The following is a 15,862-nucleotide window of genomic DNA, read 5'->3' as shown; positions in this document are numbered from 1 at the left end:
GGGGGGGGGGCTGTTATTTGTGCTACAGGCCCCACGGATCCTTAAACCGGTTCTGGTCCCCACCCCTACCTCTTTTTTTTTATTATTGCGCTTCGTTATTTTTAGACTAGGTACGGCTCTGATATGTAAAATGAGCAGGTAACATTATGTGTACATCGGAATTTCAGTGTTCAGATCACATTAAGTATAGATTCAGCCATAGATGTATTTTACGGGCTACAATTTTTGTAGGGGCGCAGGCTGGTTTTTACCCGAATTAAATAAAAATGCCCGAATCCCGGATAACATTTATTTATATTAGTCGATCTCTGGTCAGACCAGAATTGATGCGGTGATGCGACTTTTTTTTTTCTTTCTTTTTTTTTAAGCAAGGATTTTACAGAAACTTTTAGGAGGGTAAATTTTTAAAGTTGTTTTTTCCTCCCTCCATTGCCTTGGTACCCTAAATATTTCCCTTAACAGTAACACAGGGGATTCTGTACAACCCACAGGTTACTTGTACAAAAATCGACATCATAACGCGGGAAATTAAAAAAAAAATATATTGACGCGTGAGGTCAAAATGGACGCGCGCGCTGACCAAAGACGAGAAATGTATTTGGTTTGGCCTTACTACCAAACGGCTATATAGGGTTGCAAACGAATCACTACGCATTTATACATGGATTACTGATTTTGTGGGTAAAATGATGGAAATACATGGTAAAAAGGTCTCAGGTTAGCCCATTTTGGCCGAATATCTCTATCGTTTTCGCCCGAATTGGAGGTTTTGCTCCAGCATTAGTGGGACAGTTGTCCCCGTCTGGTTCGGTTATGGATTCAGCATTGAATTTATTTACCCATAGGCGTCGGAAAAGGCTAGAAATGAAGGCAGCTATTAATTTCATCTGGTGAGGATAGGGAACGCATAATCTGGTCATTTTAGTTCCAGAGTTCGGGGCCAGTCCCACCACCACGTGTCTAGCGTACGCCAAGTATTTGAAAAGTGTCGGAGAGGAGGTGGGGGCATGCCAGTGAAAGCCGGAGTTGAAATTTGAGGAACCGAACCTGTTATCGTGATCGAGGATAATGTCTTCCGACAAAATATTGTATTTAGGTGGGTATTTCCAGCCTTGTCAGAACAATAATATCGTTGACACCAAATATGTGGATCAAATCGCACTGGTACGTTTTAAAGGGTGGGGTGTCAACGGTATAACAGAAACGCGGGGAGTCATGGCCCCCGCGGCCTCTGGTGTCGAACGTCTATGTCATGAAATTGTGAACGTTTTGAAAACTCTAGTGGGTTCACTAGGTACTTGCGAACAATTTGACTGGTACGTACCACACTGGCATAGCCAGGATTTTATACTGGCGCTGTGTTGGGGGAGGGGAGTGGGGTTGGAATCACATTGTTTATAAGTTATGGGGCGACAGGGAAATGTATAACGTGTGGGGGGGGGGGGGGGATATGTGACTGGGAGCAGAACCGGTTTGCGGGGCCTGTAGCACAAATAACAGCGGCCCCCTTCCCAGAATATATATTTTTCAACCCCCTCGGGGAGAGGGGGAAAATGACCTGGGCAAAATAAATGTACACATCACCGCGGATCCCCCTGAAGCGCGGGGCCCATAGCACGTGCTATATGTGCTACTTGGATAAACCCGCTCTGATGGGGGTGGGGCTTGCCCCTATGATGAACCCCCTCTGGCTACGCCAGTGTGATATAAAATCGTCTTCTTCGACATGGAAAGATATGCCAACTGGAACCTAAAGACACAAAATTGTCCAATAAGATCAGATGAATCTTCACTGGAGAAGCGACCACTCTCCAGACTAGTGTTTATATGTTCCAGTAGTCAGATCTAACCAAAGCCAGTATGGTCGTGTGGCTAGACTTGTAGCTTACACAGGGCTCGTAGTGGTCTTTAAATTCCTTGAAAGTCTAAGAATTTGAGGGGGGGGGGGGGGTATTTTTAGGTCTTTGAATTGTATTAAAAGTCTTTAAATTCTCATAAATCATAGCCAAAGCAATGATGCTATCTTTTACAGCTGCATGCACTTGATATTTTCCAGTTACAAGGCTTAATCTGTCATGATGCTTGTAAAAAAAACCAACTCAATTTTTGGCCATGGACAGCAACGTAAACGAACTGATTTGGTATTTTTTTATCGCATTCTATTTTCTTTGACCGCTGTATAAAAGTATTTGAAAATGGCAGGTAAAAGTCTGTGAATTTGTTTGGTCTTCAAGGCTATGAACCCTATTACACAGCTAGCATACATCTGACGGCACTATAAAACTTGAGGTAACGTTTTAAAGAAGTAAATCTACGTTTTCATGTGTACGTTTTCCGTGAATTATCGAAAAAACGTGTCTGCCATGTATGTATGTCTGCGTTTCCATGCTACCCACTGACCGTGTGTCGTACGTGTAGGTGGATTTGGAATAGCTTTTCAAGCGATTACTCACGGAATCTCACAAGAAATTACGTCGTACGAAAGAAAGCATCATCGTCAATATGGGCAAGACGACAAAACTGATCGATGTCATTCGTTATCACGGATGGTTAAAATTGGTTAAACCAAAATTCGTTCTAGTGTGAGTCCTGAACTTTACGCTTCGCGACGAAGTCATCAAGACACAAAATGTCGATTTGTGCGAAATGAATGAGCGGAGACCTGCAAACTGACTTGGCAGAACGCCGACTCGACCAAGATTCTGACTAACAAGAGGGAGCAGGGGCGTTGCCCCCCCCCCCCTCTAAACATGAATGTAATACACCACACCACCCTCCCCCCACCCCCTCCATTACTGACATCTTTTACTTTTTATGGAGAAATGAACACTAGACGTTCGGGACACTTGTTGAGCGAGTCATTAAATAAACATTTCCTTCCTTTCTTCGAGACACTTGGGAGGCTTCATGTTTCGGGGAAAAGTGCGAACCACCCCTCTCTCCCACTCCCACGAAACGCGTGTTATAGTTCAAAAAGGTCATAGGAACTCACAGAATTTGTAAATGCCATTTTTCAGGTCTAGAAAGTCGTGAAAAAAGAAAGAAAATTGGATGAGCATTATTCTTCTCGTTTATAATAACACAAAGGGGCCATCCATAAAATACATACGCTCCGGGGAGTGGGGGTATTCGGGCATTACGCACGGAAAGAACAAGGGCGAGGAGGTTCGCCGACAGAGTTCAAACAAGAATTATCGTTGTAAATGTATTGCAACCAAAGCTCTAATTAATTTTGTATCCGATGTACTTTTCAGCGTGGGTGACAGATGTACATTGGGGGGGGGGGGGGGGGGGGGGGGGGGGGGAGTTAAATTATCAAATCTAGAAAAGGTGTACATGGGGAGGGGATGGGGGTTACAAAAGTCCACATTTTGTACGTAGGCCCTACGTACTATATATAGGTCCAAAAAAGATAGCACAATTTGCATTAAAACATTTAATATTGTGTTGGTGATTGCAGAAAAATCCTTTAAAAAAAAAGGGTCATGGAAAATGCTTTAAAAAGTCGAGGAATTTAGTCGAGAACAAAATGTACGAATCCACTACACTACATGCCATAGTGCATGTATATACACAGACCTCAAAGGTCAAATAGAAAGGTAATATCACGACAAATACACAGGATGGATGCGTTTCCAGGTACAAATGGATGCATACACTGTCTAACAATGTTTTTTTTCTCGGCAACAGAAAATGTCATCGGTATAATAAATGTTACAACACGGAAGCTTCAAAGAAACGGAATGTCATTGTTTAAAGAACAGTGGATCCTGTAATAAACTTTATCTACCAAGATAATAAGCAGGATTACAGTTGTAGATATCCGGTGTTGGGCGTTTATTTTCTCACATAAGAAATTTCCTAACTGCGTATCTGGTTTATGTGTCATCCCAGTGATAATGAGTTTTGGTTTGTCGCTAACGTTTTAGTAAAGTTTTATTTTGTTTAACAACACCACTGGAACACACTGATTAAGTAATCATCGGCTATTGGATGTCAAACATTTGGTAATTCTGATTCGTAGTCATCAGAGGAAACCATGCAGCAAGGGATCTTTTATATGCACTTTTCCACAGAGAGGAAAGCACATACCACGGCCTTTGACCAGTTGTGGTGCACTGGTTGGAACGAGAAAAATCCAATCAGTTGAATGGATCCACTAACGTTCTATTAGTACTAGATTGGATTTTATGCAACACGTTAAATCGAATGACCATACAGGGAACACGTCAAAATAGTATATACAAACATTTAGCGGGGAAAAAAAGAAGAAAAAACCCGTTTGGTTTAACGTATGCCAGGAAACGAATAAAGGAAAGGAATGTCGGGCGCGTGTGCAGGGGTGGGTGAGTGTATTTCGAGGGTCGAAACCCTTGCATACTCGACAATGTTTTTGGGTTTTTTAATACATATTCCTGGGGAAGATGTCTCGACTCACCTCCTAAACTTCGTTCACTGCAGTCTAGATCCACCCTTGCTAACATTTCTGCACACGCGTATGAATGCATTTTCAATGACACCAAATCTAAGTTTAATTGACAGCTATTACTGGAAGTCAAGAAGTTAATTGCGAAACCGAAGTCCGATGTGTGTCAAAAACCATATGGGTTACTAGCCAGGGTTTCTGACAGAGGATAAAACGGGTATGGCGCCATACCCAAAATTTCTTGCAGATGTTCTTTTTTAAGTTAACCTTTTGACAAAATGAATTACGCTTATCATTACTATATGATTTTCTTAACCCTAACCTTAAACTCCCGTTTGACCCTCAAGTACTCCAGTCCAATATTTTTTCGTGGAGACCTTAGCTGTAATGTATTACACAAATTCCAAAATGATGATAGTCTGGTAGAGATCAGGAGGGTGACTGTCAGTTAAGAGTTTATTTATCTTTCTTCCTTTAACCTCTCACATTCCTAATTATGCATGTTTTTTCCCCCCTTTTTTTCGTATCTGAATGACATTTCACTATTTGTCTTATTTAAAAACTATTTTCAGCACAACTCTTGAGAATACTTAAGAATACCTAGCCCCTCCCCCCACCTCCAAAGCACCATTGATCTAGCTGAAGACCCTCTGTTGCCGTGTTCTGGTTCCTTTTTCACACACGCCCTCCTAGCCAATTAGTTTAGGCTTGATTAAGCCCCGATAGGACATTGCAATGACAGCAAGAGAGTATTTTTACATGCCCCTATGCCACTAAGGTTTCAGGCATGTTCGTCCCGGGTCTAGTCTCTGGATAGCCAGTGGTGTGGCCTAGGACAGAAGCTATGACAGTAAGCAGTCGTGAATCATTTTCTGACAAGTGCTGGCACAATGTTCACAAATATAACATGACATATTCTGCACTCTGTATCATTCCCTAATGGTGCAACCCCTGCAATTAAGAAAATGTCCACAGCATAAAAACATGCCATTGAAAAAGAAAAAAAAACACCACTGGAGCACACTGATTAATTAATCATCGGCTATTGGATGTCAAGCATTTGGTAATTCTGACTTGTAGTCATCAGAGGAAACCTGCTACATCTTGAATATAGTTTGAGGCAAACAAATGCCATGGAGAATTAAAAACTCCATGGCTTTGCCAATTGCCGTGGGAAATTGCAGGGGTTGTGGTGGAACCCAGTTATTATTCACTAGTTAAAGATTTTGTTTTGTTAATGACACTAAGATATCACATTGATGTATTATTAATCATTGGCTACTGGATTTCAAACATTTGGTAATTTTTGTCAATACATTTTTCCATTGGCAGTAAGGGATCTTTTACATACACTTTCCAACAGACAGAACAGCACATACCACAGCCAGTGATATACCAGTCATGGGTCACTGGCTGGGATGGAAGAAAAAAGAAGCCCAACAGATGTCTTTCACAAATATACTTTTTATACATTTTCATTTTCACCAGATTCTGGTGTTCACCTTATTGACAGTCAAATATACGATGTCTCAGCAACACATGTGGTTTCAACACAACTTGAAGACAAGTTCCTCACTGAATGCTTTGTGCTGTGTGGTCTGTACCCAGCACGAGGTATTTTTTGTTTTTGTTTTTGAACACTGAAAACGTGACTGAAGTAGATCTTAATGCCACTCTCTTTAGAATTCTTGAATCTGTGTTAAAGGGTTAAAATTGTTATTAACTAAATTCCGACAATTTTTTCCAGGATTTCCATGACCTACATGAACCCTGCATTAGTATATCTTACATGAGTAATAATGGTGAACATTCAGTATGAACAGTCATTTTAAAGTTTTGTAACTTTTGTTTTGATAAAGGATAGCTGGTCACAGATAAAACCTGCCTAGAATTCAGCGAATGATGCCAACATTGGCGAACAATTTGGCCAGTTCCCGATGTGGTCATTTGTTTTAATATAGGGGCAGGACTTAGCCCAGTGGGATTGATCCCCGTCAGTGAGGCCATTGGGCTATTTCTTGTTTGAGCCAGTGCACCACAACTGGTATATCAAAGGCTGTGGTATGTGCTATCCTGTCTGGGATGGTGCATATCAGAGATCCCTTGCTGCATTAGAAAAACAAATATAACGGGTTTCCTTTGATGACGTGTCAGAATTACCAAATTTTTTACATCCAATAGCCGATGATTAGTTAATCAATGTGCTCTAGTGGTGTCGTTAAATAAAACAAACTTTTTCAGTTTTAATGTGAAGCACCTCAACCAGTCTAGCAAACATGTTTTTCTGCATCGTCTTTTTGAACGCAGCCGTGGTTTTGGTTGGATCTACATTAATTCATTTCGACTTATTTTCGTTCAAGCATGCTGTCCTGGACACACACCTCAGCTATCTGGGCTGTCTGTCCAGGACAGAGGGTTAGTTGTTAGCGGTTACTGAGAAAGAAGAGGGTATAGTGGTCTTACACCTACCCATGGGAGCCGGTACCGGGCTGCGAATCCGGTACCTACCAGCATTATGTCCAAGGCCGGTGGTTGGATCTACTAACAGAGACTTACAAACTGGAGTGGCACTTCTTTACATTTGAGAAATTAAAAAATATATATAACATAAATTCACACTTTTTAGAATATTCATCGCTTATAAAACAGCATTAAGGCATTTATAAATAAAGCAGACGTTAGAAATGGCCACTTTACATTGCTAACTAATCCTGTATTTCCGGTAAAATTTAATATTATTCTTAAAAGTCAAACAGGTATTAAAGACATGTATAAACTATTAAATCACAAAATTATTACACCAGCATCACAAATAAGATGTAGAAACCAAGGTTTTGCTTTTGACTCAAAAGAATGGGGAAACTATTATAGAGTGCCTTTTATAAGTCTCAGAGATAAAAACTTTGATATGGTTTCAATACAGAATTATACACCAGATACTAACAACTAATACTTTTTTTTACATAAAATTAAATACATAGATACTAATGAATGTACGTTCTGTGGCAGTTCACCAGAAACATTAACACATTTATTTTACTATTGTAATAAAGTGACTGATCTGTGGCATGCTGTTGTAAATTGGATTTTAAACAAAAAAGGAATTCGAATAAAATTAAATAAAACAATTATTTTATTTGGACAAATAGGCGATATAAAAGACATATTTATAAACTGGCTGTTAATAAACATTAAATATTATATATACAAGACAAAAATGGAAGAAAAAAGAAAAAAATATAATAGCTGCTCAAAACATTTTACAAAATAAATACAAAATAGAAAAATATATTCTTTTTAAAAACTGTAAATATGAAGAGTATAATTCAATCTGGGCACCATGGAAATGACTCTTCTGTCAAGAAAGTAATTTGATGGAAGATAATAGAAACAATTATCAAGCGAGCGCTTGACGTGAATTTTGACATTATTACTTATCACTATAATTACCTACTTTTTAAACACTTTCTTTCTAAACTTATATATTTATTTTATGTCCCCATTACATCAACCAGCCTATTTAAATATATTTCTATTACTGTAACTAGTCATTTATAATACTACTATCTACATGTACATATGCATTAATATTAAATATATCACCATGTACATTATTTGTATAAGTATTACTATTACTATAATCAGCATACTACCACAAAGTGTATGTACTTCCAGTATTTAGCATGTATAATCTAATTCATATTCTGTGAGGCGATGAATCAGGGCACCCCAACCCTGGCATGTCAAAATGAGCTGGGGACAATAAAAAACTAAATAAATAAAAAATAAAAAACTGGAGTGGCATTAAGAATTAGATCTATTTCAGTCAGACTGAAAGACTTGGTGTCAAGTCCCTGGCTGTTTGTCATCGATGTCACCTACATTCATGTCAGTGTCCATACACAATGGAGTGGCATTAAGAATTAGATCTATTTCAGTCCCATTGAAAGACTTGGTGTCAAGTCCCTGGCTGTTTGTCATCAACATCACCCACATTCATGTCTGTATCAGTGTCCATGTACTTTTCACGGATGTCTTTTATCTTCTCGTACTCGAACTCTGCACCCATTGCACAAGACAACATCGCCTGAATGTTTCGCTCCTCGCTGTCGCCGAAAATAAAACCGTTGGCTTTGTCAATCACACGTGTTACACGCAAAACACTCTCCTTGTCCTGGAAAACATTTTTAAAAAGAGAAATGTTAAATTTGTTTTATCGATACCAACATTTTAAAAAATTAATTTAATAATATTAATTGAAAAACATACACATACTAATACAGACTTAGCCCAGGTGTGTGTGTGTGTGTGTGTGTAGCATGGGATACATTTAAAAAAACATTAAGTGGGAGGGAGAGGTGTTTGTCTCGAGTTACATATATTAATGTTCTCAATGTACAGTAAAACACCAGAAGAAGAAGAAGTTTGTTTTGTGTAAGAAAAGTCGAGAACTGTGTTTAATTCTCGACAAACATTTCAACGTAACGGTAGTTTCGTTTTCAAACGTAAACCAGGCAATGCATTCCGGACTTCCGTGTTTCATTTTCTCGTAATGAACTGCATCTATGTTTGCGCGCACTTGTGTAATCGCACCGATACAATTTCAGAATGTCAACGTTAAAAGTAGTAGTAACAGGAATTCAATTTTAACTTTTATATACATATAGTTGTGGTAACCTATAGGTTACCAGGCTATATTTTGTGGCAACCTGTAAATGGGTTACCAGACACAATGCTTATTTTGATGCCTGCATATAGTCTTAGAGAGGAAACCTGCTACATTTTTCCATTAGTAGCAAGGGATCTTTTATATGTAAAATCCCACAGACAGGATAACTCAAACCACAGTCTTTGATATACCAGTCGTGGTCCACCAACTGGGATCGATCCCAGATCGACCGCGCATCAAGCGAACACTTTACCACTGGGCTACGTCTCGCCCCTAGTAAAACACCAAGTTATATTCTACACCGAGACTGAAGACTAAATAATGTCAACATTCTTAGCACTGTCTTATGAAACGTAATATACCAGTTACCTGCAAACAAATTTGCGAAACTTTAGTTTTATGGACAAACAAAACAACAAAACAACAAATCATACCTGTATGTTGAGGGCAACAAAAGAAACCAAGCTGTAATTTTCAATAATCCCAATGAGGGCCTCGTTAAGTTTTTTGTATTTCTGCAAAAATTTATCATCCTGCAATAGATAAGAAAACCTCACTAAGCTTTTCAAATTAGTCATATACTGAATGTACTTACATGAGATTTTAACAGTATTTATCTTTACTAGATTACCACTTGGTTACAATACATTAAAGGCATATTGTCACAGACCACTGACCTATTTGATGGTCTAACAAAGTATTACATGAACAAAAATAATTTGATCTGTCCCTAAGTGTACTTTATTCAACCATGTTCATAACCACCATACTCCATTAATTAATAGTATTTTGTAAAATTAATTGAATTATGGCCATGGTCCATAATTAAAAAACTAAAATTGCCGAGAGGGTTGACATGGATTTCCCTCCATCATGGTTCAGTTACGGTGACGCGATAGCTAGATTTGGTTTCCAACAATTAATATAATTTTTATTTATTATCCATTTTTAGAGTAATAAGGTCCTTAAATCCGTGACAGTATGCCTTTAAGCTAACTCAGTATTTAATACATCAAGTAAAATGTTTTTAGATACATTATACTTGAAATGAAACAAATATCCAATGTCAACCTATTGCAGTGGTTAATACAAGTAGCTGCCTAAATACATCTGTTCCTCTGTAGAAAGATATTTCATATTATGTATTTTGCGAGATAGGATAGCACATACCACACCTCAAATATACCAATTAAAAATATATCATCTACATTAATTTTCTTAAATGTAGTAGGCCTTTCTTCAATATTCTTAGGCTATACTCACGTTAAAAAAAGTTACTTTCCTTTTAAAAAATGAGAGGAAAAAAAAAAAAAATGTGTTATTTAACGACACACTCAACACATTTTATTTACGGTTATATGGCGTCAGACATATGGTTAAGGACCACACAGATATTGAGAGGAAACCTGCTGCCGCCACTACATGGGCTACTCTTTCTGATTAGCAGCAAGGGATCTTTTATTTGCGCTTCCAATAGGCAGGATAGCACAAACCATGGCCTTTGTTGAACCAGTTATGGATCACTGGTCGGTGCAAGTGGTTTACACCTACCCATTGAGCCTTGCGGAGCACTCACTCATGGTTCGGAGTCAGTATCTGGATTAAAAATCCCATGCCTCGATTGGGATCCGAACCCAGTACCTACCAGCCTGTAGACCGATGGCCTAACCACGACGCCACAGAGGCTGGTCAAACTGAGAGGAAGGCTAGTACACATGTATTTTACTAAGCATTATGTCTTAAAAAGTTTTTTTTTTAAATCACGGCAACAGACTGGTACAGGCACTTACACATACATGTATTACAGACCTCACACGAGGGAGGCAAAGTGAACAAAAAATGTGCTTTGTTCAGTCTCAATTTGCCCTGTCAATGACAATCAGGCGTAATCAATATCACCTTGTAAAAATAATGACCCCTTGCACTGTAAACAGTCGTGGATGAATGGTGAAGAACTTGACAACCAGCTATTCATAAATAATAATTAAGTGTTATGTATCTGAGAATTTGGGATATTTTGTACACACTTTCTGACAGATAGGACAGGACGTTATTTGAATAGAATGACACAACAGGCGTAGATCCCGGATTTTTTAATAGAGGGGGCCCAAAAACCTCTTGTAATTTTTGGGGGCCCAAAAAACCTTTTGTAGTTTTTGAAAATAGAATTTAAAGGTCCTTGACAGGTGGATGGGATAACTTTGCATTTTTGTTTATTCTGTAAAATATATTGTTTCATCAAAAATAGGGGGGGGGGGGGGGGGGCTTGGCCCCTTGGGCCCCACTTGAAACCGTGCCTGCACAACAACGCGGGTACCTGAAGCTGGTCGAGGATGTAACTCAGGTCGAGAACCTCCGTATAAAAGTCAAGGTTGAATGCCAGCTTCCCGTACTTCTCTATCAGGTCGGCTTTCGACAGGACGTTCACGTGAGGCAGTTCTATCTGCAGCATCGTCAACAGCGACGTGAGGAGGACTGAGATGAACTTGCCAGGGTCGTTGCAGTAGTGCGAGTCGACAAGATGCACGGCCACCAGGCGGTGGTCCCACCTGACCAACTGCTGCAGCATTGTCTTCACGGAGCCATGGTGGGTGTACAGCTCCACTTGGCCCGGGAAGTCAAACAGCAGGTACTTGTCCTTCACCTTCTCCAGCTGGGCCTGCAGCCAGTCCAAGTTCTTCTCCAGGTACTCCATGCAGTAGATGAGTCCCCCGTTCGGCCCCAGTTTGAGGTTGTCCATCACGTCCGATAAGGTGATCAGGTCCGATATGTCCACGGCACATTTGTATGGAAGGTTGTCATTGGCTGGGTCTAGATTCACCACGGCAACATCGCGGCCCAGACCAGTCAGAAAGTCCGACATTCCAGCACAGTATGTGGTCTTCCCAGACCCGGGAGGACCAATCACCACTTGACCGAACAGCATGGCTTATTGTGGAAATTCAACAATGAGTAACTGCAACAAAAAAAAGAAAAAAGAATGTAAAACCAAACTTTTTTTTTGAAGTTGGTCTCCCAAAAATTTGGTAAAATAATTTCATGTAATCATTGATAATAATGGTGGATTTCTGCAGATTTGGAATTTTAATAAATAATTTGGTGAAATGTTCTGTTTACCCACAGCTAACCGATCTCCTCCTCACCTCAATGTGTGTGAATCAGTAACCAAAAAATAAACCAAATAACAAAAATCCGACGAGCACTATTATTAGACTAACATAGATTTGGGATGGGTTGTAGCCCAAAGGCTCATTAGGTTGGTCTAGGATTGACACACACACCCCCACCACCACCCCCAAATCAGTTGGCTCATTAAGCTATTTATGGTTCCAGCCAGTGTTCTACAACTGATTTAAAATTAACAACAGCTGCGGTTTGTACCATCCGATCTGTTGGATGATGCATATATATGATATAAAAGATCCCTTACTGCTGAAAGAAAAAGTTTATTTTGTTTAATGACACCACTAGAGAACATTGGTTTATTAATCAAATATTGGCTAATGGAATTGAAAACATTTGGTAATTTTAACATATATTCTTAGAGAGGAAACCCGCTATATATTTTCCATTAGAAGCATTATCTTTTATATGCACTTTCCAACAGACAGGATAGTACATACCACAACCTTTGATATACCATTTGTGGTACACTTGTTGGAACAAGAAAACTGAAATAATCTAGCCTTTAGCACTGGGCTACATCCCGCACAATCGAAAAGGTATCCCATGGAATGGCAGAGGCTTGTTTCCTCTCTCATTACGATTATCTGTGTGGTCCGTAATTATATGTCTGATGCAATATAACTGTAAATAACATGTTGAGAGTGTCATTAGAATATAGTCAATACTTTCCTTAATATGCAGGGTGAGTTGCTTCCCTCTATTTAACAAATTTAAGATAACGACAAAATGTTTTATGTGGTTGTTGGAAGATTTATTTTGTTAATAATGATGCAAATACTTCAATCGGGATTTAGTGAGTACGGTAGGTTATACATTTTCTGTGTCCATTTGTTGCACTATTTCAGTTGAGAAACGGTTGAAGCATGGAAGCACAAGTTTTGAATGAATCCGGGTCGTTTCGCCCGTATTCCTATTCGCCCCCAAGTCGTTTCGCCCTTATTCCCGTTCGCCCCGAGTCATTTCGCCCTTAGAATGAGTCGTTTCGTCCTCCATTATGAGTCGTTTCGCCCCTATGTATTGGGGTGGTCCGAAACAAAATGTGGACAACTACAATAAATTTATTTTTTCGTTAGATTTTACCCCCATTTTGTCCAGACAGAAATCTTGAAAAAAACAATGGCATGGATTCCACATACTAGATGATAACCATGTCACCTGTATCGACTTCGCTGAGATCGCATAGGGCAAAAAGCATGTAATTTTGTGCCGGCTTCCATTTTGACTTTTTATGGAATATTCTACAAGAGGGGTGAAAGGATATGACTTAATCTAACAACCGTTGAATGTAATAACATGTTATGATATATATGCAAATGTGATGACATCATATTATTTTATTATTATTAATATTATTTGATTGTTTAAAGATACCACTAGAGATCATTGATTTTATATTAATATTTTAGAGTCTTTCACCCCTCTTGAAGAGAATTCCATAAAAAAACAAAATGGCAAACAGCAGAAAACTGCATGTATTTTGCCCTAAACTGGCTCTAACGAGAACAGACATCGATATGTTATGTTAAAAACTGTTTAAAAAAGCACAAAACATGCATTATTTTAAAACATTTTAATAACAAAATATGCATTATTTTAATAACAAAGACAACAACAATGCCATATATAGCATGATACAACAAGCATTTTTTAAATGTAAACTGAAGCAAATGGACCTTTTAATACTTCATCAGCATAGATGTAAACATGACACGTCAATGGATTTTACAGAGGCCAATTTCGCAAATTTGCAAAAAAGCGCCCCCCCCCCCACACACACCAAAGCACTTTATAACTAAGTACTTATTAATATAAAATACATCAGGCCCGTAGAAACTGGGATGGTGTGAGGGGAGCGGTTCTTTAAAATATTGCACATAATAACATACATATAAATGGTGTTTATGGTTGATAAACATAAACATGAGGGCGAAACGACCCTGTATAGAGGCCGAAACGACCCGGTATGGGGGCGAAACGACACGGGGCGAAATGACACAGGGCGATCGGGAATAAGGGCGAAACGACCTGATACCGTTTTGAATACCAGCTATATATAGGGTTAGTTCACCAAGGTAAACATCTACGGTCCGTTTTTTAACATTTTGACATTTATTGGACCCGGCACAGCAATAAACATCACAATAATAAATATCGTGCCGGAGACGTTTATCTTGATGAACTATATATAGGGTATGTAACAATATTCGGACGTAGAAAGAACCACACATTCTACGTTTCTTCGGACTAAATAATAATAAATATCGTGCCGGAGACGTTGGCATGAGTTCGACCCGTACCCCCCTTCCAATGGTTTGGGTAGTTTTACTTTTAGGGATAGGGTTAGGTTTAGTCTTTTCGTTAAAAGCCCAGAAAACCGGGGCCAGTGTATAGTACTCTTAAAATTTACACAAAACACGACGTACACATAAGTGAAAAACATTGACCAAACCAAGAACTGTCTATAAAATGCACGTCAGCATTGATCCAGTCTTTTAATCAAAACTTTATCTCTTCTGTCAATGGGGGTGGCCATTTTGATATTGTGTGTTGGAAAATCCCTCCATCTCTTTTGCTTTTTTTTTTTTGTTACTGATGTTTATTACTTTTTTAATCTTCTACAATATTCGGACACTATTAAAATTACATTTGATGTTTAATTTACATAAAAATTGTTGTTTTGTTTCTTATATGCTAGTGGTTTAAATGAAACAGTAAATTAATAAGAATCAGTCGACTGCTTTGAATCCACATAATACACCTCGATTATTTGGACCTGAGTTTTTGTATATTGTGGCCTCGTTGCTGGTTGAAAGTAAATAATTATAAAGACTAGTCATTTGATCTCGACAAGAATATGGCGTTGATGTTTACAGCGACTCCAAGGTTTGTTACAAGTCATTAGTAAGAAAAGGGCGTCGTTCATGTTATTTACTTGTTCTTTTCCTCATTTAAAAAACATAGCCAAATTTGTGTATATCGTGAATGGTATAAGAATTAACGTGTTGCCGCCCACAAAACTAAATTGACTGGAGTGAAAACTCGTAGCGTATGCGGACCAGTCTAACGTGAAAGATACGGATCAGCTACTCCGAAATCGGACCTACAAGATGCAAGGGCGGAGCTAGCATTTTGTAAAGGGGTGTTACAAAATTCTAAGCCATGAAAGTTTGAGTTTGCAAGATCTATAGGGAGATTTGGAGGCATATTTGGAAGATTGTAATATAAAGTTAAAAGTTTGTTTTGTTTGACAAAACCACTAGAGCATATATCAGCATATTGATATATATAAATCAATGGCTATTGGATGTCAAACAGTTGGTAATTTTGACACATAGTCTCAGAGGGGAACCTGCTACAATTTTCCATTGGGAATGGGAAAATTGTTTAACGTGCACATTCAGAGCAAGCTGTTGTAGCGCACGCCTGTTCTGGGAACAGGTACTGGCCTCAGCCGGTTCCTCCGTCCAGGACAGGAAAGGGTTGGGGTGGGTGAAAGAGGGACCACCTGCACTGTCATCTGCAAGGGAGCACCAGCAGTGCAACCGTAGTAGCTAACAGGCAGGGAGTGGTATGGTGCTATG

General features: G+C 38.9%; 2 protein-coding genes across 4 annotated transcripts in view; one reads left to right on the top strand and one right to left on the bottom strand.

The window, feature by feature from the left end:
* Nucleotides 1–6,541: 6,541 nt before the first annotated feature.
* Nucleotides 6,542–15,025, bottom strand: LOC121381655 (GPN-loop GTPase 2-like). 3 transcript variants are annotated; one of them, XM_041511005.1, is made up of 4 exons: nucleotides 14,726–15,025; nucleotides 11,413–12,051; nucleotides 9,530–9,628; nucleotides 6,542–8,600 (listed from the first exon to the last, which is right to left on the bottom strand). In XM_041511005.1, exons 2-4 carry the CDS (start codon nucleotides 12,019–12,021, stop codon nucleotides 8,385–8,387), a joined length of 924 nt encoding a protein of 307 aa, XP_041366939.1. In that variant the 5' UTR covers nucleotides 12,022–12,051; nucleotides 14,726–15,025; the 3' UTR covers nucleotides 6,542–8,384. The 3 variants fall into 3 exon arrangements, with proteins under 3 accessions (XP_041366939.1, XP_041366946.1, XP_041366929.1); XM_041511012.1 differs by having other exon boundaries at nucleotides 14,731–15,025; XM_041510995.1 differs by having other exon boundaries at nucleotides 14,705–15,024.
* A 97-nt stretch (nucleotides 15,026–15,122) lies between these two features.
* The window catches only part of LOC121381673 (COMM domain-containing protein 10-like), a 38,042-nt gene continuing 37,302 nt past the window's right edge, over nucleotides 15,123–15,862 (top strand). Inside the window, exon 1 of the mRNA XM_041511019.1 lies at nucleotides 15,123–15,164. Within this exon, the coding sequence (XP_041366953.1) occupies nucleotides 15,136–15,164 (29 nt within the window). The 5' untranslated portion in view covers nucleotides 15,123–15,135. The remainder of the gene's footprint in view (nucleotides 15,165–15,862) is intronic.

Source organism: Gigantopelta aegis, chromosome 2, assembly GCF_016097555.1.
Source record: "Gigantopelta aegis isolate Gae_Host chromosome 2, Gae_host_genome, whole genome shotgun sequence".
Classification (NCBI taxonomy): domain Eukaryota; kingdom Metazoa; phylum Mollusca; class Gastropoda; order Neomphalida; family Peltospiridae; genus Gigantopelta; species Gigantopelta aegis.
This window is presented reverse-complemented; position numbering and strand designations above follow the sequence as displayed.